The following is a 26,940-nucleotide window of genomic DNA, read 5'->3' as shown; positions in this document are numbered from 1 at the left end:
ACTTGTCTGTAGCAAGTGGTCACATTTGTCTGCCAATACCCAAAAACTCAAAAAATCATCAGTCCCCGAACAATCTACACTGTCCTGATTATGTGAAAAAATGCTTTTTAAAATGCAAGTTTTTATTTTCTCTATTCTTGGCAACATTCTGCCCCATGGGCCTTGGACCTTCATTTGAGTCTCTCAATAAAATAAATTGTTGCTTGCTTATCAGGCAATAAGTTAGATGAGTACCAGGTAAAGTCCACAAACATTAAATTCATGTCAGATTGATTCGGAAATCTTTGAAATACATAAGGAATTCAGTAGAAACCTCTTTACCCAATTCGGTGAGAATGTGGAACTTGCTATCACAGACATTGAATCAAACGAATAGATGAGACTAGAGAGAGGCTGGAATATCGCACAGAGTCTGAACTGCACAGCATGGAAACAGACCCTTTGGCCCAACTTTTCCATGACGACCAGATATTCTAAATTAATCAAGTCCCATTTGTCAGCAATTGGCCCATAGCCCTCTAAACCCTTCCTATTCATCGGCCCATCAACCTTTGAAATGTAATTGTACCAGCCTCCACTTCCTCTGACAGTTTATCCCACACACACACACACCACCCTTTGTGTGAAAAAAATTGCCCCATAGGTCCCTTTTAAATCTTCCCCCTCTCACCTTAAACCTCTGCCCTCTAGTCTGGACTCCCCTACCCTGAGGAAAAGACCTTGGCTATTCATCCTTTCAATGCCCTTCATTTTATAAACGTCTCTAAGGTCACCCCTCAACCTCCGATGCTCCAGGGAAAACAGCCCTAGCCTATTCAGCTTCTCCCGATAGCTCAAACCCTCCCACTCTGGCAGCATCCTTGTAAATTTTTCCTGCACCCATTCACGTTTCAGAACATCCTTCCTATAGCAGGGAGACCAGAATTGAATGGAGTATTTCAAAAGTGGCCTAACCAATGTCAAGGAGAAGGGAATAGATGGTTACAATAGATAAAGAAAGGAGGAGACTCAAATGAAGTCATTGGTTTAAATGGCCTCTTGTTGTGCTGGATATCATCTGCAATGTAATCCCCACTGGAATTTTTCCCCAAACCTTCCAGAGGTTCAGCCAGTTGTAAAACAAGGTGTACTCATCCTCAGGTATAAAATGCGCTCACAGAACATAGAAAAGTACAGGCCCTTCAGCCCACGATGTTGTGCTGCAGATTATTCCTAATGCAAACTAAAATAACTTAACCTATGCACCCCTCAATTCACTGCTGTCCACATCCAGCAGTCGCTTAAGTGTCCCTAATGACTCTGCTTCCACCAGCACTGGCAACGCATTCCATGCGTTCACAACTGTGTAAAGAACCACCTCTGACATCTCCTCTATACCTTCCTCCTAATATCTTAAAACTATGACCCCTCATGTCAGTCAATCCTATTGATTCTATCCATGCCTCTCATTACTTGTACACCTCAATCAAGTCTCCTCTCTTCCTCCTTCTCTCCATTGAGAAAAGCCAGAGCTTAGTCAACCTTTCTTCATAAGGCAAGTCCTCCAGTCCAGGCAGCATCCTGGTAAACCTTCTTTGCACCCTCTCCAAATCCTGCATATCTTTCCTACAGTCGGACACAATATTCCAAGTGTGGTCTCACCAGGGACTTGTAGAGCTGCAGCAAAACCTCACTGCTCTTAAACTCGATCCCCCGTTAATGAAAGCCAAAATACCATATGCTTTCTTAACAACCCAACCACTTGTGCGGCAACTTTGAGGGATCTATGCACTTGAACACCAAGATCCTGCTGTTCCTCCACACTGCCAAGAATCCTGTCCTTAACCTTGTATTCAGCATTCAACTTCAACCTTCTAAAATGCTTCACTTCACATTTATCCAGGTTGAACTCCACCTGCCATTTCTCAGCCCAGCTCTGCATCCTGTCTATGTCACACTGCAGCCTGCAGTAGCCCTCGATACTATCAATGGCACCTCCAACCTTTGTGCCATCGGCAAATTTACTAACCTACCCCTCCAACCTCCTCATCTGTAATTGCCAGGGATTTCCCTATTACCCTTCTTGAAAAGAGGAACAACATTTGCCTCCCTCAAGTCTCTGGTACAACTCCCGCAGGAGAATGAGGGAGCAAAGATCTTCGCCAGCAGCTTAACAACCTCCTTTCTCGCTTCCTGGAGCAGCCTGGGATAAATCTGGTCTGGCCCCTGGGGACTTATCAATCTTAATGCTTGCCAAAATTTCCAGCACATCAACTTCATCAATCTTGATCTGTTTAAGCCTGTATCCCAGCTCCTCAAAGTTCTCATTCACAACAAGGTCCCTTTCCTTGGTAAAAACCAAAGCAAAAAACTCATTTAGGGTTTCCCCTAGCTGCTCAGACTCCACGCACAAGTTCCTTACGCTATCCCTGACTAGTCCTACCTTCTCCCTGATCATTCTCTTATCCCTCATGTATGAGTTAAATGCCTTTGGGTTCTCCCTAATCCTTCCTGCCAAGCCTTTCTAGTGCCCCCTCCTGGCTCTCAGTCCATTTCTGAGTTCCTTTCTGGCAAGCCTGCAATCCTCTAAAAGTTGTGCTAGATCCTTACCTAAGCTGCCTTCTACCGTTTGAAGAGAGGTTCCTCTGTTCTCATTATCTGTAATCTTACCACTTCTTGCCTGTCTCAGAGGAACAAATTTGTGCATCACTCCCAACAACTGCTCCTTAAACAGCCTCCACATATCTGTTGTGCTCTCTCTGTGGAACAATTGCTCCCAATCTGTACTTCCCAACTCATGTCTGATATAGTGTCATAATTTCCTTTTCCCCAATTAAATATTTTCCCTTGGTAACTGCCCCTTTCCCTCTCCAAGGCTGTGGTAAATGTGAGGCAGTTGTGGTCACTGTCACCAATGTGATCCCCCACCGCGAGAGCTAATATCCGTCCTGGCTCATTGTTGAGCACCAAATCCAAAATGGCGTCTCCCCTTGTTGGCTTGTCTACAGACTGAGTAAGGAAACCCTCCTGAACACACCTGACAAAAACGACTCCGCCCAAACCATCTGCACTAAGGAGGTTCCAGTCGATATTGGGAAAATTCAAGTCACCCATAAGCATTCAGTCACAGCTTATGGTATTGCCCTTCCAGCACCATGTTCTTAGTAACCCTGAATCCTGCTTTACCGAAGAGTATGATGCTTCGTTTTTACATCCCCTGTAGTTTATTCAGTCACTTTCTTCCCCAGCCCAAGACCACTAATTTTACAGTGCCCTGAGGTCCACCCACACCTGCAGTTGGAGAAACTAGAAGTGAATGTATCAGCGAGCTCGCAGCATGGCACAGCTGTGCAGCATAAAGGGAACTTGGCTTAGTTTGCACGTCAATGCTTAGCAATCACTACAACAGAACACAAAATAGTAATAAAAATAGTACCCATTGAGTTAAATAAGGACAAAAAAAACAATGTGCGTACAGTCCTCTGGGATATCAAAATCTTAGTGAGTGTCTATCAGGCACATAGAAAGTTGGATTAGGAGTAGGATTGCTCTGCTATGTCCATAGATCATAGCTGATCAGCTCCCTCAGCACTATTTTCCCTCATATCACAAAGATCATGGTGTTTTCATGTTATTACTCCCACATCCTAAGCAGGTCTTGTGGTGTGGCATTGTTGACACAATAATATGTTGATAATGAATTCTTTGAACTTGAAAGAACAGATTCCTTCAGCCTGGGACATGGTTTCAAAAGTTTAAAAACTAACGTGCAAGCCCAGCTTCAAAATGGCTTGTTGACCATGTTCTCACGTTTCTCCTGTTCCTTTTCATTGGATGCATTTAAATATAAACTTGAATTCAGGTCTATTTGAACTCACCAGCATGACCACACACCAGTTCAGAATCCCTCTGTAATTGCTGTATCCACTCGCTGAACTGAACAAGGACTCCTGTAGTTTATGACAACTAGAAAAAGATGGAAGGATAATCAGAAAGCAATTCCCACATTACAAATAGTGCCTCGTTTATATTCTTTCACAAGTCTCGCATTTAGGATGTGCAAAGCAGGCATTTATCATCCTTCCTTAGCTGTCCTGAAAAGGTTGGGGGTGTAGCACAGTCTTGAACCAGGAGCTGATTCCTTCCTATTCATTGTTCTGACAATTTGCTGGGCTATTTCAGATGACAATTAAGTGGAGTCACAATAGAGCCAGGAGTCATGCATAAGCCAGACTGGGTAAAGAAGACAAGTCCCTTCCCAAAAGAATATGAGTGAATTAAGTGGATTGTTACAACAGCTTTATTTTCATTCTTACTGATATCAGCTATAAACCAAAATCAAATTTTTAACTGAAGGATTTAAGTCTCTCTCTAGATTATTAGCCGAGGCTTTTGGATTACTGATCCAATAGCAATCTACAAACTGCTATACTCTTGTAATTAAAAGAGGAATTAAAAGTAGTGATAATCTCACGATGCAGTAAGCTGCAGTGCAGTCTAATATATCCTGGGAAAAGGATTCTCAAATCTTTGACCTTCACTGGTTCCAAACTAGTATTCGATTCCAGTTGGGGTGTAAAAAGAGGTGAAGGGAATGAGGTAGAGGGATAGAGACTGCGGTGGTGCTGATGGCAGTGATGTTGAATGCATCAACAGTGTAGGTCCCACACCTCAGCATCCCAGCAATCTGCATCGCAGCACACCATAGCTCTGCTGTTTCAGCACACAATGACGCACAATGAACAATGATGAAAGAAAATCAAAGATCAGTGAAATCAGCATAGACTTGTACAGTTCATTACTTATAAAACGCAGAAGTATTTCTTCCACAACATAATGACAACCAATGAAATTCTTAGATTTCTAAACTACTTGTACATGATCGGTGAAATTAATCACATCAGAGTTATCAGCTGAAAGGTACCAATTGTAAATCGCAGGAGCTTCACAAACTATTTACGAACCAACGATGACTGCTTGTGGGAGCTGGAAAGTGGATCAAGTTGAACCCGACAGCAGCCACGTCTCGAGGAGTTTTAGTAAATTATAAAGCCATAAGAATAGTCTAGTTGCAAATGCAAGATGTTAGCTGAAAATGTGTTGCTGGAAAAGCGCAGCAGGTCAGGCAGCATCCAAGGAGCAGGAGAATCGACGTTTCGGGCATGAGCCCTTCTTCAGGAATGAGGAGAGCGGCTCTCCTCATTCCTGAAGAAGGGCTCGTGCCCGAAACGTCGATTCTCCTGCTCCGTGGATGCTGCCTGACCTGCTGCGCTTTTCCAGCAACACATTTTCAGCTCGGATCTCCAGCATCTGCACTCCTCACTTTCTCCAATGCAAGATGTTAGCCAACTTCCCCTGGATATTGCCACTAGTGAAAACAATCCCCTCCTCTATTTACCTCATCAAATCTCTTAACCATTCCAACTCAATTTGAATATTTTGTTAACATCGAGACTTGAGGAAATACAACCTAGTCTCTATAAATCTCAATTTACTTCTTTATTCCTGGTGTCAATAGGTTAAATTTGCACTGTATCTTCAATCTAATCCCCACCCCTTTAATGCTTCAATAACTGAAACTGAACGTTTTAAGATTTTGCAGATGCTCACACATCTGTTATTCTGCAGATTTCACTTCAGACATGGAAACATATCATTGTTGCTTCAGTGTCACTGGGTCAAAATCCTAGAATTCCTTCTCTGACAGCATTGAATCTACCTACAGCAGGTGGACCGCAGTGATTCAAGAAAACTGCTCACCAACTTCAGGGTAACTAGGGGCGGGCAATAAATGCTGGGCTAGCCGGTGACACCCAGATCCCAAGAATGAATAAAAACAACGACTGTCATAATTTACAGCTTTTCTGTCCAATCTCATTTGTTGATTTCTCCTTATCCCACTAAATTATACACTTCCATTGTCCCGACCCACAGTGATTTATCAATCATATCCCATAACTTTTATCTCTAAAATTTGGCTTCTATTTCTTAATCCCACATCCTCTTAGCAATGGTTTTGAGTTCAAATCCCACAAAGCTATGTTGTGAAACCAGCTGCAATGATGTGACAAGCACAGAGTTTGAAGCAAGAACCATGAAGCCCCCTAGATTTTCAAATTCCCGACTGGTATGTTACGTAACATTCCAGAGTCAAAAGTGTGGTGCTGGAAAAGCACAGCAGGTCAGGCATCAGTGGAGCAGGAAAATCAACGTTTCGGGCATAAGCCCTTCATCAAAGATTCCTGCTCCTTGGATGCTGCCTGACCTGCTGTGCTTTTCCAGCGCCACATTCTCGACTCTGACCTCCAGCATCTGCAGCCTTCACTTTCTTCATTTGTAACATACCACCCTTCAGGTGATCTGACAAACAGGCAGTGCTCAGAAAGCTAGCGCTTCCAAGTAAAATTGCTGGACTATAACCTGTTATTGTGAGATCTCGGACTTTGTCCACCCCAGTCCAATATCGGCATCTTCACATCATTAAAAACAAAACAAGCTCACAATGAACTCAAATCACATGCTACGGTGTTAACCTTTCACAACCTTAATGTAATAAATGCGCCCTATCTAGTTTCACTCAACTTAAGATAAAATATGGAAGTATAAATCAATTTCTTGCTACTCAGAAGGAGTTATTAAGGACTAACAGTCGACTGCTGGTAACTTGCTGACAATCTGTCAACAGTGACTATGTTTCCAATCCTGGAGAGTAAGGTTACAGCTCACCAATCACATCATCGCCTGTGAACCAGCATAAAAAACCTGCAGAACAGCACTCCATAAGCAGCAGTGATATTTCAACGCTGAGTCACCAGCAGTTTGAGAACACCAGGAAGATTAATACTCAAAAGTCCAAACAAATATGCTTGATTGATTCTAAGAGAGTTTCGGTCATTTTGAGAAAAACTGGCTAACAGATCTTGGCACTAATAAGGTTTAGCATCATAATAGGAGCAGACTGTTCGACGCCTCCAGCCTGCTTCACCATTTAATAAGGTAACAGCTAAATTTCTGCTTCTAAGTCATCCCGTAGAGTATAACAACAGTGTCATGCTCCTTAACCCTACACATTGTGTTTAAACAGTCATACAAGGCAAAGTTGTCACAGTCCCAGAGCTGCTCGCTCTCAGAGCAGCTGGAGGGTCACCGTACCTCGGATGAGGGGCAAGGTTGATGAGGCAGGACCTGCGTGGCGACCTCGACTGGTGTGGGAAACCACAGTAAGGTTAAAGTAACTTAAAAACAAATCAAAAGTTATTAACATTTTAAAAAGTGATTTAAATGCTAAGGCACCGAAGGACAGCTCAATCCATGGGAATTCTCATCCTGAGCCATGCAGGAAGCTGTTACTCAGAGCCCACATACACCAGCTGCACAGGTTTGAGCTCTGGGCTCAGAACTTGAGCAGGGCTGGTAGCCAATAAGTTGAAAAGTGTGGCGTTGGAAAAGCACAGCAGGTCAGACAGTATTCGAGGAGCAGGAGAGACTATGTTTTGGGCACAAGCCCTTCATCAGGAATGTGGAGGGGGAAGGGGGCTGCTGAGAGATAAATAGAGGGGTAGGGGTGAGGGGAAGGTAGGTGGAAAGGCAATGGGAAGTCTTCAGGAAGTGGTTGAAGAGCTTCAGGGCGGAGATGACGGCCTGAGGGATGCAGTGGGAGATTACTCACTGCGATCCTGGTGGAGGGAAGAAGAGAACTTCATCAAGGTGGGCATCCTTGGAAGTGGCTTCACAGTAACGTTACAGCGACTAGGAGAGTGAGGAATGCAGATGCTGGAGAGCCAGAGTCGAAAAGTGTACTAAGGATGCCCACCTTGAAGTGCTTCGCCAGCACTACACTTTTTGACTATGACTCTCCAGCATCTGCAGTCCTCACTTTCTCCTGGTGGCCCACTGAGGCCCATCTGTGAGACTGAGTGCTCGATGGACAGCATGCTTAGAGAGATTGACAGATCACATTTTAGGGGCAAGTGAGATATACAGAACAAATGACCGTTGGGTAGCCAGAGAAACAGGCAGGTAGTGCATGAATCCTCAGGGATCACACACACTGATAAGTTTTCCATTCCGGCAGTGAGAGCAATGGGTCCCTGCAGGAGTGTAGCAAGAGCCGTGTGTGTAGCATCATGGTAGGCCCAGCTGTACAGGAGGGCAGGAAGAGGAGTGGAAATGCGGCATGAATAGGGGAGGTCTTCATTAGGGGAATTGACAGGCATTTTGTGCTTTTCCCCTAATTAAAACCTCCATTAGTGCTCTCTCTCTGGTGTTAATACCTGGTTAGGAATGTGGCAGAATGGCTGCAGGACATCGTTCTGGGGGTAGGACATGGTTCAAATCAGTATCAATAGGCAGGCAGGGCACGTGATCAGACAATTAGAATTTAAGGAATTAGGGAGAAAATTAACAAGCAGGACCACTGAAGTAGCGATTTCCACATGAAAGTATTTGCTCTTCACCTGGAGGACTGGAGCATCCCCAGCTGGGCCAGCATTTATTGTCCAATACTTGGTGACTCTTGAGAAGGTGTTGGGGAGCTGCCTTCATGAATTGCTCCATCTGCCACAAATGAAAATGTACACAACACCAGGCAATAGTCCAACAGGTTTACTTGGAATTACAAGTTTTCAGAGCACTGCTCCTTTGTCAGGTAGCTAGTGGGGCAGGATCAAAGGACACAATAGAGGTGCAGGGGTAGGCCATTCAGCCCTTCGAGCCAGCATTCATTATGATCATGGCTGATCATCCACAATCAGTATCCTGTTCCTGCCTTATCCCCATAACCCTTGATTCCACTATCTTTAAGAGCTCTATCCATCTCTTTCTTGAAAGTATCCAGAGACTTGGCCTCCACTGCCTTCTGGGGCAGAGCATTCCATACACCCACCACTCTCTGGGTGAAGAAGTTTCTCCTCAACTCTGTTCTAAATGGCCTACCCCTTATTTTTAAACTGTGTCCTCTGGTCCGGGACTCACCCATCAGCAGAAACAGGCTTCCTGCCTCCAGAGTGTCCAATCCTTTAATAATCTTATACACCTCAATCAGATCCCCTCTCAGCCTTCTAAACTCAAGTGTATACGAGCCCAGTCGCTCCAATCATTCAGAGTTTATAGTAAAAGATCAAAGTGTATGGTACTAGCTATTTGATGAAGGAGCAGCGCTCTGAAAGCTTGTATTTCCAAATAAATTTGTTGGATCATAACCTGGTGTTGTGTGATTTTTAACTTTATCCAACCCAGTCCAACACCAGCACCTTCACACCATGTGCTGTAAGCAGATCCACAATGCTGTTAGGGTGGAATTTTCAGGATTTGGTCCCAGAAGCACTGAAGGAAGAGCAATATACATTTGTACAGGATTGCGTGGCCTTGGAATTCCCTTCCACAAAAAAGTATGGATGCTGAATGTTTAAATATTAAGGTAGAGGTATGTAGATTTTTTTTTATTACCAAGGGAATGAAAGATTATCAGGAATATGCAGGAAGGTAGAGTTGAAGCTAAAATCAGTACACTGAGTCTCTGTGATATGTTTTGCTAGTACTGTTGGACAGGGTTTTAAATAAGGCAAAAACAATGACTGCAGATGCTGGAAACCAGATTCTGGATTAGTGGTGCTGAAGGGCTTTTGCCCGAAACGTCGGTTTTAAATAACCCAACAGTGGTCTGGGAATGAATATCAAAATAATACCAGGCTGCAGAAAATTCTGGGAGCACAAAGGCACTACAATAGAGAATCGTAAGTTAATAGACCCCTCAAAGTTGACACCCAAATTGATTGGGTTGTTAAGGCGGCGTATGGTTTGTTGACTTTCATGAGCAGGGGGATTGAGTTTAAGAGCCGCAAAGTTGGGCATGTCTTATGAAGAAAGGTTGAGAGCGCTAGGGTTTTTCTCATTGGAGCAAAGGAGGATGCAAGATGACTTGATAGAGGTGTACAAGATATTGAGGGGTATAGATATAGAGTGGATAGCCAGAGACTTTTTCTCATGCGGAAATGGTTATCACAAGATGGCATAATTTTCAGGTGACTGGAGGAAGGTTTTGGGGAGATTTCAGAGGCAGGTTCTTTATACAGAGTGGTGGGTGCTGCCAGCTGTAGTAGTAGAGCCAGATACATTAGGGACATTTAAGTGACTCATGGGAGATAGGAAAAGTGCAGCAGGTCAGGCAGCATCCAAGGAGCAGGAGAATCGACGTTTCGGGCATCAGCCCTTCTTCAGGAATGCTGCCTGAAGAAGGGCTGATGCCAGAAACGTCGATTCTCCTGTTCCTTGGATGCTGCCTGACCTGCTGCGCTTTTCCAGCAACACATTTTCAGCTATGATGTAACAGGCAGTGTATAGGAGAAGGTAATGAGCAATGATCGGAGTTGGGATGTTTTCGTTGGACAGAAGACCATGAGGAGATTGAATGGAAGTTTCTAAAATCAGGAGAGGTTTGATAGAGGGGATAGGGAGAAACAGACCATTGTAAACCATTAAAAAACACAGAATGCACAGTATTAAACTGTTTTGCAAATACAGTAAATGCAGAACAACGAAAAACCTCTTCAGATAACAACCAGTTTGGATCTTGAACACTTTGCTTGAAAGTGTGGTCGACACTGGCTCAATTGAGGTAAAAACAATGACTGCAGATGCTGGAAACCAGATTCTGGATTAGTGGTGCTGGAAGAGCACAGCAGTTCAGACAGCATCCAAGTAGCTTCGAAATCGAAGTTTCAGGCAAAAGCCCTTCATCAGGAATAAAGGCAGTGAGCCTGAAGCGTGGAGAGATAAGCTAGAGGAGGGTGGGGGTGGGGAGAAAGTAGCACAGAGTACAATGGGTGAGTGGGAGAGGGGATGAAGGTGATAGGTCCCACTCACCCATTGTACTCTATGCTACTCTCTCCCCACCCCCACCCTCCTCTAGCTTATCTCTCCACGCTTCAGGCTCACTGCCTTTATTCCTGATGAAGGGCTTTTGCCCGAAACGTCAATTTCGAAGCTACTTGGATGCTGCCTGAACTGCTGTGCTCTTCCAGCACCACTCATCCAGAATTTGGTTTCCAGCATCTGCAGTCATTGTTTTTACCAGGGAGGAGAGGATGGAGTGGATAGGTGGAAAAGGAGATAGGCAGGTCGGACAAGTCATGGGGACAGTGCTGAGCTGGAAGTTTAGAATTAGGGTGAGGTGGGGGAAGGGGAAATGAGGAAACTGTTGAAGTCCACATTGATGCCCTGGGGTTGAAGTGTTCCGAGGCGGAAGATGAGGCGTTCTTCCTCCAGGCGTCTGGTGGTGAGGGAGTGGCGGTGAAGGAGGCCCAGGACCTCCATGTCCTCAGCAGAGTGGGAGGGGGGAGTTGAAATGTTGGGCCACGGGCCGGTTTGGTTGATTGGTGCGGGTGTCCCGGAGATGTTCCCTAAAGCGCTCTGCTAGGAGGTGCCCAGTCTCCCCAGTGTAGAGGAGACCGCATCAGGAGCAATGGATACAATAAATGATATTAGTGGATGTGCAAGTAAAACTTTGATGGATGTGGAAGGCTCCTTTAGGGCCTTGGATAGAGGTGAGGGAGGAGGTGTGGGCGCAGGTTTTGCAGTTCCTGCGATGGCTGGGGAAAGTGCCAGGATTGGAGGGTGGATTGTAGGGGGGTGTGGACCTGACCAGGTAGTCACGGAGGCAACGGTCTTTGCGGAAGGCGAAAAGGGGTGGGGAGGGAAATATGTCCCTGGTGGTGAGGGAAATATGTCCCTGGTGGTGGGGTCTGTTTAGAGGTGGCGGAAATGTCGGCGGATGATTTGGTTTATGCGAAGGTTGGTAGGGTGGAAGGTGAGCACCAGGGGCATTCTGTCCTTGTTACAGTTGGAGGGGTGGGGTCTGAGGGCGGAGGTGCAGGATGTAGACGAGATGCATTGGAGGGCATCTTTAACCACATGGGAAGGGAAATGCGGTCTCTAAAGAAGGAGGCCATCTGGTGTGTTCTGTGGTGGAACTGGTCCTCCTGGGAGCAGATACGGCGGAGGCGGAGGAATTGTTAAGGGTGAGGACCAGTTCGGCCAAACGAATGAGTGTGTTGGTGGAAGGGTACTGTTGGGGACGTCTGGAGAGGAAAAAACTGAGGGCTTGGAGGCCCTGGTCATGGCAGATGGAGGTGTAGATTGGATATCCATGGTGAAGATGAAGCTACTTATTTAAGTAGAAGCAATGTGCAGGATTAAAGAGAAAGATGCAGGAGATTGACAAAGTTAAAATGCTCAGAGAGCTATGCATGCATGATAGGCTGAATGGCCTCCTCCTACACTGTTACAATGTGATAAGGTGGAGCATTTACAACAATCTTCAGTCAGAAGTGCCAAGTGGATGATCCCTCTCCAGAGCTCCCCAGCATTACAGCTGCCAGTCTTCAGCCCATTGTAATCACTCCATGTGATACCAACAAATGGCTGAAGCCACTGAATACTGCAAATACCATGGATCCTGACAACATTCCAGCAATAAGACTGAAGACTTCTGCTCTGAGCATGCTACAGCTAAGTTGCCCCAATACAGTCACAACACTGGCATCTACTTGGCAAATGTGGAAAATGGCCCACTTATGTTCAGTCAACAAAATGCAGGAATCCAGTGTACTCTCAACAATCGAGTGATGGAAGATGTCATCCACAGTGTTATCAAGTGGCACTTAACAATAATCTGCTCACTGATGCTCAGTTTGCATTCTGTCAAGTGCACTCTGCTCTTAACTTCATTATAACCTTGTTCCAAACATGGACAGAAGGACTGGAGGGCAATTGAAGGCCACTGTCCTTAACTTCAAGGCTTTACTTGACCAAGTGTGATTCAAGACAACTTCGTAAATTAGGAGTAAATGGGGAGGATGACACTGCCTTCTATTACAGAGTTCCAAAGTTACAGAACCAAAGAAAAATAAATCTGAAATCACTGCCCTAAAAGGGAGACCCCTCCTTTTAAAAGCAGCACCCATAGTTCCACACTGACCCACAAGAAGAACTATCTTTCCCACATCTACTTTGCCAAGACCATTCAGGATCTTATAAACTTTCACTAAATCACCCTTCACTCTACTAGAGTGGAAACCAGCCCAGCCTGCCCAAAATATCATCATAAAATGATACTTTTCCCAGGTTTCAATCTGGTTAGCCTCCTCTGAACTGACATCAACACATTTAGAGCTTTCACTGTAGGGAGACCAAAATTACTGGCAGCATTCGAGAAATAGTCTCACCAATGCCCTGCATAAATACGTAGGTTCTGCTTCAGTTAAAACAAAAGCAGAAATTACTGGAAAATCTCAGCAGGTATGGCAGCATTTGAGAAGAGAAAGCAGAGTTCATGTTTTGGGTCCAGTGACCTTTCTTCAGAACATGGAGAGATTTTCCACCAACTCAGTTTGTGTTTCAGATTTCCAACATCTGCAGATCATTCGGGTTTTCAATGCTTCAGTTATGTTTAATTCCTCTCATAACAAAGAATAGCCAGAACAAGAAACAAATGTACCTTGGACTTATCAAAGAAACAGCAAGTCATAATGAAGCTTTGAAGGTACAGGAGAGACAACGATTGTGAACATTGCCTGCCGCCTCCCCTCCCCCCCCCCCCCCCCCCCAAAAGGAATGCAGCTGAATAATCCCACCCTTAGAGCACTTGCAGGACCATCTCCATGAAAATGATTTGCACCATTTGCAGTGTCTTTGTTCCACCCAGTTGTCACAGCACACAGCAAATCTGCCATCTGGCAGAAAGGTCATTTCAGAGGCCTGCACTTCAACATCTGGATGCAGTTAAGTAACTGCACATAAATTACACTGCAAAGGCTTCTCCACACAAACTGCTTCATTTACTACTAGACAGAAGAAATCTGCCTGTCGAAACAGACTGCTTGAAGCCAAAACATGCCAGAATACATCAGGAAAGTTTCAGCACAAAGCAGTCGTTTGTGCTCGGCAAGATTCTAAAATAAACATTTCAAACAAAGCTCAGATTATAATGAAATCCATTTTGGGAGTCAGTTTATAGAATGGAATAGAATGTCCTTGACTCAACAGTAACAGCCTCATCTCAGTCTGGAGACGGTGGGTTCAATTCCTACTCAGTCTAGTTGCTTCCAATCCAAGGCAGCACTCAAGCAACACGCAATGTCGAAGGCACTCTCGGTCACAGGTGTTAAAAATGACCTGCCTGTCCTTTCAGTGAATAGAAAAGGTTCTACGATAGTACTGAAGAACTTGATCACCCCCAGCGTTCTCCTCAATTTTTAGTCCCTCATTTAACACTGAAAGATTGAGCTTTTTGCCGTTTGTGGAATTGAGCTGTGAATAAAACAGGCTGCCAAATCTCCCTATGTCACAACCCTACTGCAATTCAATCAGTCTCAAAGTACTTTTGCTAGTCAAAGACCATGAAAAGCATTATACAAAAATAAATTCTCTTCCTATGAAGCAGACCCTAGGGGGAAAAAGTATGTTTCAGTTTGGAATCAGCCTATCTCCATTGTTACCAATATTAAAGACACAGTAATGTGAATTCCAAGTGCCTCGTTAACAAACAAACAAGAATACACTTCATTTCAAAATTGAGCCAGTCACTACAGGCATGGTAACTTTGAAACTAAATCTCCAAATAGCGTTTCAACGCAAAGGTTTCCTCAAAGACCAAAGAATGCTACTGTAATTCTAACAGGCTGAACTCTGGACAAATATATGCCAAGGGATCAAACCATGACTATCATAAACTGGAGCTCTTTGACAAGGCGAAGGGGATGACACATGGATTTAATTTGAAGTTTTTGAGATTATGAAGGGAGAGAACAGAGTACATAAAAACAGACTGTTTCCAGTGATCAAGGTGCCTAGAATGTAGGGACATAGATGAAAGACTCAATCTAAGAAATTCATGAGTGAGGAGAAACCTCTTGCTTAAAAAGACTTCAGAGTTGAAGTACCTTGGGATAAGACTGAAGCCAAGGCCAGTCAACGTTTATTAGGTGATGGAGAGGAGAAAACAAGTATATGGGAAACAGGGTGGATACGTGGACTTCAGACTATCAAAGGAAAAACAGATTGGTCAGTTCACTTTCATCTTGGTGCAACTCCTATGAATTGTATACCTTCAGAACACTGCACCTCAACAATGCAAAGGTTGCTAAAAACACAACCAAGATCATTTGGGAAGAGGAAATAAATAAAAACGGCCGTGGAAGCTGCTTGTAAAAACCAGGCTGATCTATGAACAACATTCGGCCTGCTGCCAATAACCTCTCAGGCCTAACTGCACACAAACACACGACGCTAGATCCAACATGCCTGGTGGCATCTATGGGGAGAAAGCAGAGTTAATGGTTTGGGTCCAGTGACTCTTCGTCAGATCTTCTGAAGTCACCAGACTCTAACATTAACTCTGCTTTCTTCCCACAGATACCACCAGACATGTTGAGTTTCGCCAGCATGTTTTTGTTTCAGATATCCAGCATCTACAGCTGTTTGTTTTATTTTAGTGAAGTTTACTGAGATTTGATGACCAGTCAATAAATAATATTGGGGATGTGGGGAATTCTGCAGAAAATCACAAGATCTGTCTTAATCATATTTGCCGATGGATGGTGTGGGGTGTTCAATGTTAATGTATTACCCAGAGATTGATTCTGGGTGGCTGAATGCACATTTTGTAGACGATATTACTCTAACTTGTATAGAAAAATATTGTAAAGTTCCTTGGATCTCATCTTTTGTCTACTTTAAGATCTGGCTAGGGCCCAGTCATCTTTATCTGTAAAGTTGGCAGGCTAGTCTGGGACCATACCACACCTTATTATATGACTGAAATGGAAGCCGTCACACAAGTTCACTCTATATTGCAGTTTTTATTTGGACAACTTCTGTGTTATCAATTGCTTGAGTCAGAGTTCCTTGACTAAATTGCTTAACAGTGATTAAGGACATTCACAGGGTGGCTCAGTGGTTAGCATTGCTGCTTCACAGCACCAGGGACCCGGGTTTGATTCCAGCCTCGGGCGACTGTCAGTGAGGAGTTTGCATATTCCCCCCGTGTCTGCATGGGCTTCCTCCGGGTGCTCCGGTTTCCATTGATATGGCCATGGTAAGTGGCCCATAGCGTTCAGGGATGTGAAGACTAGGTGCATTAGTCAGGGGTAAATATGGGGTAGGGGAATGGGTTGGGTGGGCTACTCTTCGGAGAGTCTGTATGGACTTGTTGGGCCGAAGGGCCTGTTCCCACACTGCAGGGAACAGAGTAACTTACTTACAAACTCCACTCCATTTTCTGGTGTTTTCCCACATCCTAAGGTAAGTAATACCATTTATCAACTGATCATGTGCCTCTTGAAAAGGAATGAGGGGATAGCAAATGTCGTTCCCCTGTTTAAGGAGGGGAGTTGGGACAACCCTGGAAAGTATAGACCAGTGAGCCTTACTTCAGTTGCGGGTAAAGAGTTAGAAAAGGTTAAAAAAGATAGGATTTACAATCATCTGGAAAGGAATAAGTCGATTAGGGACAGTCACCACAGTTTTGTGAAGGGTAGGCCGTGCCTCACAAACCCTTATTGAGTTCTTTGAGAAAGTGACCAAACAGGTGGATGAAGGTAAGGCAGTCGATGTGGTGTACATGGATTTCAGTAAGGTGTTTGATAAGGCTCCATACAGTAGGCTATTGCACAAAATAAGGAGTTTTGGGATTGAAGGTGATTTAGATCAGACATTGGCGAGCTGAAAGACGACAGAGGGTGGTGGGTGATGGGAAATGTATATCCTGGAGTTCAGTTACCAGTGGTGTGCCGCAAGGATCTGTTTTGGGGCCATTGTTGTTTCTCAATTTGATAAACAACCTGGCTGAGAGCGAAGAAGGATGGGTTAGTAAATTTGCAGGAGACACTAAAGTAGGAGCTGTGGATAGTGATGAAGGATGTTATAGGTTACAGAGGGACATAGATAAGCTGCAGAGCTGGGCTGAGAGGTGGCAAATGGAGCTTAATGCAGACAAGTGTGAGGTGATTCCCTTTGGAAGGAGTAACAGGAATACAGAGTACTGGGTGAATGGTAAGATTCTTGGAAGTGCGGATGAGCAGAGAGATTTCTGTGTCCAAGTACACAGATCCTTGAAAGTTGCCACCCAGGTTGATCAGGTGGTTAAGATGTATAGCGTGTTAGCTTTTATTGGTAGAGGGACCGAGTTTCAGAGCCATGAGGTCATGTTGCAGCTGTACAAACTCTGGTGCGGCCGCACTTGGAGTATTGCGTACAGTTCTTGGTTGCCATATTACAGGAAGGATGTGGAAGCTTTGGAAAGGGTTCAGAGGAGATTTCCCAGGATGTTGCCTGGCATGGAGGGAAGGTCTTACGAGGAAAGGCTGAGGGACTTGACGCTGTTTGCGCTAGAGAAAAGAAGGTTAAGAGGTGACTTACTACAGACATACAAGATAATCAGAGGATTAGACAGGATGGACAGTAAGAGCCTCTTTCCTCTGATGGTGATAGTCAGCACGAGGGGATATAGCTTTAAATTGAGGGTTGATAGATATAGGACAGATGTCAGAGGTAGTTTCTTTACTCAGAGTAGTAGGGGTGTGGAATGCCCCGCCTCTAACCGTTGTAGACTTGCCAACTTTAAGGGCATTTAAATTGCATAAACATATGGATGATAATGGAATAGTGTCGGTTAGATGGGCTTCAGATTGTTGTGCTGACCTGTGAAACCATCGAGGGCCAAAGGGCCTGTACAGCGCTGTAATGTTCGATAGAACATAGAACAATACAGCGCAGCACAGGCCCTTCGGCCCTCGATGCTGCGTCGACCTGTGAACTATTCCCAGATTGTTCACCTAAGCTATAGATAAGCACATGGATGATTTTGCTAAGGATTGTTTAAATCTCCCTAATGTGGCTGAGTTGACTACATTGGCAGGTAGGGCATTCCACGCCCTTACCACTCTCTATGTAAATAACCTGCCTCTGACATCTGTCTTAAATCTATCACCCCTCAATTTGTAATAATGTCCCCTTCTGATGTCATCATCTTAGGAAAAAATACTTTCACTGTCTACCCTGTCTAATCCTCTCATCATCTTGTATGCCTCTGCCAAATCCCCTCTTAGCCTCCTTCTTGTCAATGAGAACAGGTTCAAGTCTCTCAGCCTTTCCTCACAAGACCTTCCCTCTCGACCAGGCATCACCCTGGTAAATCTCCTCTGCACCTTTTCCAATGCTTCCACATCCTTCCCAAAGGATGGGGACTAGAACTGTATACAATATTCCAAGTGTGGCTGCACCAGCATTTTGTGCAGTTGCAGCATGACATTGCGGCTCCGGAACTCAATCCCTCTACCAATGAAACCTACCACACTGTATGCCTTCTTCACAGCACTATCCACCTGGGTGGCAACTTTCAGGGATCTGTGTACATATGTGTACAATTCTGCAGTTTATCCAAGTCCGCCTGTAACATTCTTCCAAACTGTCCACGACTCCACTGACTTTAGTGTCACCTATAAATTTACTAATCCATCCACCTATGCCTGTGTCTAAGTCATTTATAAAAATGACAAACAGCAGTAGTCCCAAAACAGATCCTTGTGGCACACCACTAGTGACTGGACTCCAGGCTGAATATTTTCCATCAACCACCACTCGCTGCCTTCTTTCAGAAAGCCAGTTTCTAATCCAAACTGCTAAATCACCCTCAATCCCATGCCTCTGCATTTTCTCCTGTAGCCTACCATGTGGAACCTTATCAAAGGCTTTACTGAAGTCCATGTATACCATGTCAACTGCCCTACCCACATCCACATGCTTGGTCACCTTCTCAAAAAATTCAATGAGGTTTGTGGGACATGACCTGTCCTTGACGAAACCATGTTGACTATCTGAAATCAAATTGTTGCTTGCTAGATGATTATAAATCTTATCTCTCATAATCCTTTCCAAAACCTTTCCTACAACAGAAGTAAAGCTCACTGGTCTAATTACCTGGGTCATCTCTGCTGCCCTTCTTCAACAATGGCACAATATTTGCAATCCTCCAGTCCTCAGGTACTAAACCTGTAGACAATGACGACTCAAATATCAAAGGCAAAGGCTCTGCTATCTCCTCCCTAGCCTCCCAGAGAATCCTCGGATAAATCTCATCCGGCCCAAGGGTTCTTGACTACTTTCACTCCTTCTAGAATTGATAGCACCTGTTCGTAACTAACCTCAATCCTTTCTAGTCTAATATCTCGTACCTCATTCTTCTCTACAATATTCTCCTTTTCCCAAGTGAAAATCAATGAGAAATGTTCATTTAGCATATCGCCGATCTCCACAGGATCCACACTCAACTTCCCACCTCCGTCTTTGACTGGACCTATACCTACCCTAATCATCCTTTTATTCCTCACATACATATAGAAAGCTTTAGGGTTCTTCTTTATTCTAGTTGCTAAAGACTGCTCGTGTCCTCTCTTTGTTCTTAACTCTCTCTTTAATCCTTCCTAGCTGATCTGTAACTCTCCATCGCCTCATCTGAACCATTTTGCCTCATCAAGACATAAACCTCCTTCTTCTTCGTGACAAGAGATGCAATTTCTGTCATAAATCACGGATCCCTTACCTTATCACTTCCTCCCTGCCTGACAGGGACATACCTATCAAGGACACGCAATATCTGTTCCTTAAACCAGTTCCACATTTCCATTGTCTGCATCCCCTGCATTTTACTACCCCATTCTATGCATCCTAATTCTTGCCTAATCACATTATAATTGCCCTTGCCCCCTCGATAGCTCTTGACCTGTGGCATGTACCTATCCCTTTCCATCGCTAAACTAAACGTACCTGAATTATGGTCACGCTCACCAAAGTGCTCACCTACAACTAAATCAAACACCTGGCCTGGTTCATTACCAAGCACCAGATCTAGTGTGGCCTCCCCTTTTGTTGGCCCTTCGACACATTGTCAGGAAACCCTCCTGTACACATTGGACCAAAACTGATCCATCCGACTTACTAGAGTTATAGCATTTCCATTCAATGTTGGGAAAGTTAAAGTCCCCCATAATGACCACTCTGTTCCTTTCACTCCTACCCAGAATAATTTTGCTAATTTCCTCTCTTCCACCTCCCTGGAACTCTGTGGAGGCCTATAACAAAACTCCAAGCAGTGGGACTTCTTCTCTCCTGTTTCTAACCTCAGCCCACACTACCTCAGTAGATGATTAGATTAGATTAGATTAGATTACCTACAGTGTGGAAACAGGCCCTTCGGCCCAACAAGTCCACACCGCCCCGCCGAAGCGTTACCCACCCATACCCCTACATCTACATCTACCCCTTACCTAACACTACGGACAATTTAGCATGGCCAATTCACCTGACCTGCACATCTTTGGACTGTGGGAGGAAACCGGAGCACCCGGAGGAAACCCACGCAGACACAGGGAGAATGTGCAAACTCCACACAGTCAGTCGCCTGAGGCGGGAATTGAACCTGGGTCTCCGGCGCTGTGAGGCAGCAGTGCTAACCACTGTGCCACCGTGCTGCCCTCATCAAAAGTTCTCTCAGCCACCGTTATACTATCCTTGACTAACAAGGCCACGCCTCCCCCTCTTTTACCACGTTTCTTGTTCTTAATTAAAGATCTAAACCCTGGAACCTGCAATATCCATTCCGCACCCTGCTCTATCCATGTCTCCGAAATGGCCACAACAAAGTCCCAGGTACCTATCCGTGCTGCAAGCTCACCTATCTTATTTTGGATACTTTGGCGTTGAAGTAGACACACTTCAAACCATTTCGCTGTCTGCCAGCATATTCCTGTGACCCTGAAATTCTGTCCCTATCCTTCCTACTCTCATCCTCCTGTGCACTACAGCTGCACCCCCAGTTCCCAACCTCCCTGCTGAGCAAGTTTAAACCCACCCAAATAGCACCAGCAAATTTCCCACCCAGGATATTAGTACCGTCCTGTTTGTACAAGTCCCACCTTCCCCAGAATGAGCCCCAATTATCCAAGAATCTATCTTACATGTAGAACTGTGTAGAACTGTTAAGACTCTATTTGGAGTGGCTACATTTAGATCTGGCAATCCTCCCCAAGGGTGAATATACTAGACTCAGAGGGAATGAAGCACAAACACATCAGAAGGATACAGGACTGAATGGATTATGTTACGAAGTCACATTACAATAACTCGGCTTGCACTCCTTTGAATTTCAACGTTTAAGGGTATTGAAGTGTTGTAAAAATTCATTAGTTTAAATACTGCAGAAAGAAGTGAGTTCCTTCAGTGAGATGACTAGAACAAAAGACCATCACCTTAAAGTTGGAACTCGTTGCTCAGGAATGGTGTTGGAAGCACTACACTTAAACAGATATCTACAGCTCATTACTCCCCTCAAGAGATGATCACAGAAACCCTCCAGTGTGGAAGCAGGCCATTCAGTCCCTCCTATCTGGATCACTCATGTCCTTTATAGAAGGAAACTGCTGTCCTTACCTGGTCTGGCCTTCATGTGACTCCAGACCCACAGCAATGTGGTGGACTCTTAACTACCCTCTGGGTAATTAGGAATGGGTAATTAATGCTGCCTAGCCAGCAACAGCCTCACCCCATGAAGGATTTTGTTTTTTAAAAATGTCCACACCAACCATCCAAACAGCATCCCACTCAGAGCCACCCCCCCCCCCCCAACCCTCTCCCTGTAACCCTGCATTTCCCATTGCTAATTCTTCTAGCTTTCATGTTGAGGCTTGGGGTCAATTGATATGGACTTCTGTTAGTTGAGATTACAAAGTCAAGACAACAAGATAGTGCTGAGATACAAGTCAGCCATATCTAACCAAATTGTACAGCAAGTTCACGCGGCTGAACAGACTCAGCTTGTTTTTACATAATCCTGAGCACACCATGTCATTTGTTATAAATATATTTTATATTCCTCTCCTCAACTAACCCGAAAACGCCTTTCCCATCACTTCTTGCTGGCATCCTATAATGCCTTTTACACCTCACCTTGCAATGTAAGCCTGATCAGTGTCAGGCTGCTGCTGGCGGACATAACATTTGGCACAACAGACAAACTTTCCAAAGCGGAACAGAAATCAGGAGCCAGTTAATGAGTAGATTATTTCGAGGGAAAGGAGGTGGCATATTGGTAATGTCACAGGATTGGTAATTCATATGTTCAAATCCTATTAAATTCGATGAACAAATCTGGAATATAAAGTTAGCCTCAAAAATATTAATCATGTTGTAAAACTCCATCTGGTTCACTCATGTTCTTCAGGGAAGGACATCCTTCCCTGGTTTGGTCCACATGGGACTCCAGACCCACAACGTGGCTGACCCTGAATTACCCTCTGAAATTGTTGTGTTCTTCCAGCCTCCTGCTGGTCTACTCTGAAATGAGCCACTCAGTTCAAGAGCAAACTGGTGGTGAAACCCATATTCATGTAAAGAATTCCTTACCTAACAGGTTCATAAACCTGAATCAGCTGAGATGAAGAGCTTGATTATTATTAATTGATTGAATTAACAGATTGGAATGCTGAGATTTTACTACACGCACATCAGAGTATAACACAGACTTTACAATAGCACCTTAAATTAAAAAGGACTTGTTTTCTTTTGGGGTGAGGGGGTGGGGAAGGATATAGGATGCAATCACACTTACTACTTCATGCCCTATGTATCAGGTAACGCAAATGTTAAACCGAGAGCCTATCTGTAGCTTAGAGTCAATGTTTTTTATTTACCAGGCATTTGTATTTTGGCTTCATCGTTCTGTCTAGGGTTGTGGCTACAACATGAAATACTGTGAACAAGCCAACTTGTCAAGTATGGAAATGGCACAGCTCAGCTTCAGGGATGTCAATACTGACCAGCTCATAGAGCCATTTCTTACTCATTAGAGAAACAGCACACAATGATAATTGTGCAAATATTTCTCAATTTACAAAGCAAACAAATACAACTCAGATGACAGGTCAGTCACAGAAACAAGGATAAACCATTTGGCAACCTGGTTAGATAATGAGTTATCCAAATAATTGTACAGAATCAGACATCGATGCAGTACAGCAGACCATTCATGCTATTGTGTCTGTGCCAGCAATGGTTCCTCGTGAACTAGGAGCAGCAGCTCATTTGGAGGAACAAGGCAGCAACTAAACAGGAAGTCACAATCTGCATCAGAAAACGTGTGCACACAAGTGGAGGGAACTGTGTGTCAACAGATAGCAAGTGCTATTAGAATACTTTGACAGGAATGCAGAGAGTCAAAGTACAATGGAAACAGGACCTTGGAGTCTTTTTAGACACACCATTGAACATTGCAAAGCCTCCAGGGCACTGACAGAGCGCGAGTGGAATGTTTACATTGTTGGGTCAGAGGAGTATGACAATGATCTTATAAAACTATACAGTTCCTTACCGGCTCTACACCTTATATGGTGCCAATTCGGTCACTGCGACAAAAATAGAAATTGCTGGAAAAGCTCAGCAGGTCTGACAGCATTTATGGAGAGAAATCAGAGTTACTAGTTTGAGTTGATTGACCTTACCTCAGAACACTGAGGTCACTGTTACCCTGCAGGCGAAATACAAGATTTGCCAGACTCGGATACATTCTTTTTCAATTCAAATTGCCCATCCTTCACCACCTCCTTCCTCACATCTTTCCGTAAATATTTTTCAGTAATTTGAGAAATGAATTCAGTTTTTATAAATTTCCCAGTTGCAGTCCTGATATATTTTCCAACACCAGGAACAGGAACAAGAGCGGACTGTCTGCCACTTGACATTATCGTGGCTGATAATCAACCTTAACTCCACTTGCCCCACCTTCTCTCAGTGTCTCTCGATTCTCCGAGACACCTAATATCTGCCCAATATTGATTGATGTATCGCGCCTTTTCTCATCAAATACTTCTTTAGCCCCACTGAAAGCCCGAAACAGCAAACAAAATGTGTTTGAGAGCACAGTGCAGGTGTTTTAAAACACCCCTGGTCACACCAGCATATAATTGAAAAGTGCAAGACAGCTTCCAAAGAAGTCAGTTGGAAAAGCGCAGCAGGTCAGGCAGCATCCAAGGAGCATCCTTGGATGCTGCTTGACCTGCTGCGCTTTTCCAGCAACACATTTTTCAGCTCTAATCTCCAGCATCTGCAGTCCTCACTTTCTCCAAAGAAGTCAGCACTAACACCACCTATGGGGACAATAATAGCACCAATGAACCTTTGAAAACTTAAACCCGTGGTGGAGAATGCGGCCAAAGTCAAAATTGTGTCCTCCCTGACGTCACATTGGGAGTCAAGATTAGAGTGGTGCTGAAAAAGCACAGAACAGATAGCATCCAAGGAGCAGGAAAATCGGCGTTTCGGAGAGGAGCCCTTCATCAGGAACCCTTCACATTGGGAGTACCTACACCAAACGTACTGCAGCAGTTCAAGGCCATTGTTTAGCCTCCATTTCATCAAGAGGAACCAGGTACGGACAATAAATGCTGGCCCAGCCCTCAAAATTCACATCCCCTGATTGAGGGCAGAGAAGACCAGTGAACTCTGGAATAGGAGGATAGAGCAGATGAATGCATGGCTGAGGAGCTGGTGTATGGGAGAAGGATTCTCATTTTTGGACCATTGGAATCTCTTTTGGGGTAGAAGTGTACTGTACAAGGAGGACGTTTGGCACCTAAATTGGAAGGGGACTAATATACTGGCAGGGAGATTTGCTAGAGCTGCTCAGGAGGATTTAAACTAGTAAGGTGGGAGGGTGGGACCCAGGGAGATAGTGAGGAAAGAGATCGATCTGAGACGGCTACAGCTGAGAACAGAAGCAAGTCAAACAGTCAGGGCAGGCAGGGACAAGGTAGGACTAATAAATTAAACTGCACTTATTTCAATGCAAGAGGCCTAACAGGGAAGGCAGATGAACTCAGGGCATGGGACTGGGATATCCTAGCAATTACAGAAACATGGCTCAGGGATGGACAGGACTGGCAGCTTAATTTTCCAGGATACAAATGCTTCATGAAGGATAGAAAGGGAAGTGAGGGGGGAGTGGCATTTTTGAGAAGGGATAGCATTACAGCTGTGCTGAGGGAGGATATTCCCGGAAATACATCCAGGGAAGTTATTTGGGTGGAACCGAGAAATAAGAAAGGGATGATCACCTTATTGGGATTGTATTATAGACCCCCTAATAGTCAGAGGGAAATTGAGAAACAAACTTGTAAGGAGATCTCAGCTATCTGTAAGAATAATAGGGTAGTTATGGTAGGGGGTTTTAACTTTCCAAACATAGACTGGGACTGCCATAGTTTTAAAGGTTTAGATGGAGAGGAATTTCTTAAGTGTGTACAAGAAAATTTTCTGATTCAGTGTGTGGATGTACCTACTAGAGAAGGTGCAAAACTTGACCTACTCTTGCGAAATAAGGCAGGGCAGGTGACTGAGATGTCAGAGGGGGAGCACTTTGGGGCCAGTGACCATAATTCTATTAGGTTTAAAATAGTGATGGAAAAGGATAGACCAGATCGAAAAGTTGAAGTTCTAAATTGGAGAAAGGCCAATTTTGATGGTATTAGGCAAGAACTTTCAAAAGCTGATTGGGGGCAGATGTTCGCAGGTAAAGGGACGGCAGGAAAATGGGAAGCCTTCAGAAATGAGATAACGAGAATCCAGAGAAAGTATATTCCTGTCAGGGTGGAAGGAAAGGCTGGTAGGTGTAGGGAATGCTGAATGACTAAAGAAATTGAGGGTTTGGTTAAGAAAAAGAAGGAAGCATATGTCAAGTATAGACAGGATAGATCGTGTGAATCCTTAGAAGAGTATAAAGGCAGTAGGAGTATACTTAAGAGGGAAACCAGGAGGGCAAAAAGGGGACATGGCAAATAGAATTAAGGAGAATCCAAAGGGTTTTTACAAATATATTAAGGACAAAAGGGAAACTAGGGAGAGAATAGTGCCCCTCAAAGATCAGCAAGGTGGCCTTTGTGTGGAAGCGCAGAAAATGGGGGAGATACTAAATGAGTATTTTGCAAGAGTATGGTGACATCTTGCAAAATGTTCATATTACAGAGGAGCAAGCGCTTGAAACACAAAGGTGGATAAATCCCCAGGACCTGATCAGGTGTACCCGAGAACTCTGTGGGAAGCTAGAGGAGTGATTACTGGGCCTCTTGCTGAGATATTTGTATCGATAGTCACAGGTGAGGTGTCAGAAGACTGGAGGATGGCTAACGTAGTGCCACTGTTTAAGAAGGGTGGTAAGGACAAGCCAGGGAGCTATAGACCAGTGAGGCTGACGTCGGTGGTGGGCAAGTTGTTGGAGGGAATCCTGAGGGACAGGGTGTACATGTATTTGGAAAGGCAAGGACTGATTAGGGATAGTCAACATGGCTTTGTGCATAGGAAATCATATCTCACAAACTTGATTGAGTTTTTTGAGGAAGTAACAAAGAGGATTGATGAGGGCAGAGCGGTAGATGTGATCTATATGGATTTCAGTAAGGCGTTCAACAAGGTTCCCCATGGGAGATTGATTAGCTAGATTAGAGCTCATGGAATACAGGGGGAACTAGTCATTTGGATACAGAACTGGCTCAAAGGTAGAAGACAGAGGGTGGTGGTGGAGGGTTTCAGACTGGAGGCCTGTGACCAGTGGAGTGCCACAAGGATCAGTGCTGGGTCCTCTACTTTTGTCATTTACATAAATGATTTGGATGCGAGCATAAGAGGTTAGAAGTTTTCAGATGACACCAAAATTGGAGGTTTAGTGGACAGCGAAGAGGGTGACCTCAGATTACAACAGGATCTGGACCAGGTGGAGTTTAATTTAGATAAATGAGAGGTGCTGCATTTTGGGAAAGCAAATCTTAGCAGGACTTATACACTGAATGGTAAGGTCCTAGGGAGTGTTGCTGAACAAAGAGACCTTGGAGTGCAGGTTCATAGCTCCTTGAAAGTGGAGTT

General features: G+C 44.4%; 1 protein-coding gene across 2 annotated transcripts in view; it reads right to left on the bottom strand.

The window, feature by feature from the left end:
- LOC140480893 (diacylglycerol O-acyltransferase 1-like) overlaps positions 1–26,940 on the bottom strand; it is a 129,660-nt gene that overhangs the window by 86,805 nt on the left and 15,915 nt on the right. For both annotated transcript variants that reach the window (XM_072576457.1, XM_072576458.1), the window contains exon 2: positions 3,858–3,945. In XM_072576457.1, coding sequence (XP_072432558.1) covers positions 3,858–3,945 — 88 coding nt within the window. The remainder of the gene's footprint in view (positions 1–3,857; positions 3,946–26,940) is intronic.

Source organism: Chiloscyllium punctatum, chromosome 8 (assembly GCF_047496795.1).
Source record: "Chiloscyllium punctatum isolate Juve2018m chromosome 8, sChiPun1.3, whole genome shotgun sequence".
In the NCBI taxonomy this organism is placed as follows: Eukaryota; Metazoa; Chordata; class Chondrichthyes; order Orectolobiformes; family Hemiscylliidae; genus Chiloscyllium; species Chiloscyllium punctatum.
This window is presented reverse-complemented; position numbering and strand designations above follow the sequence as displayed.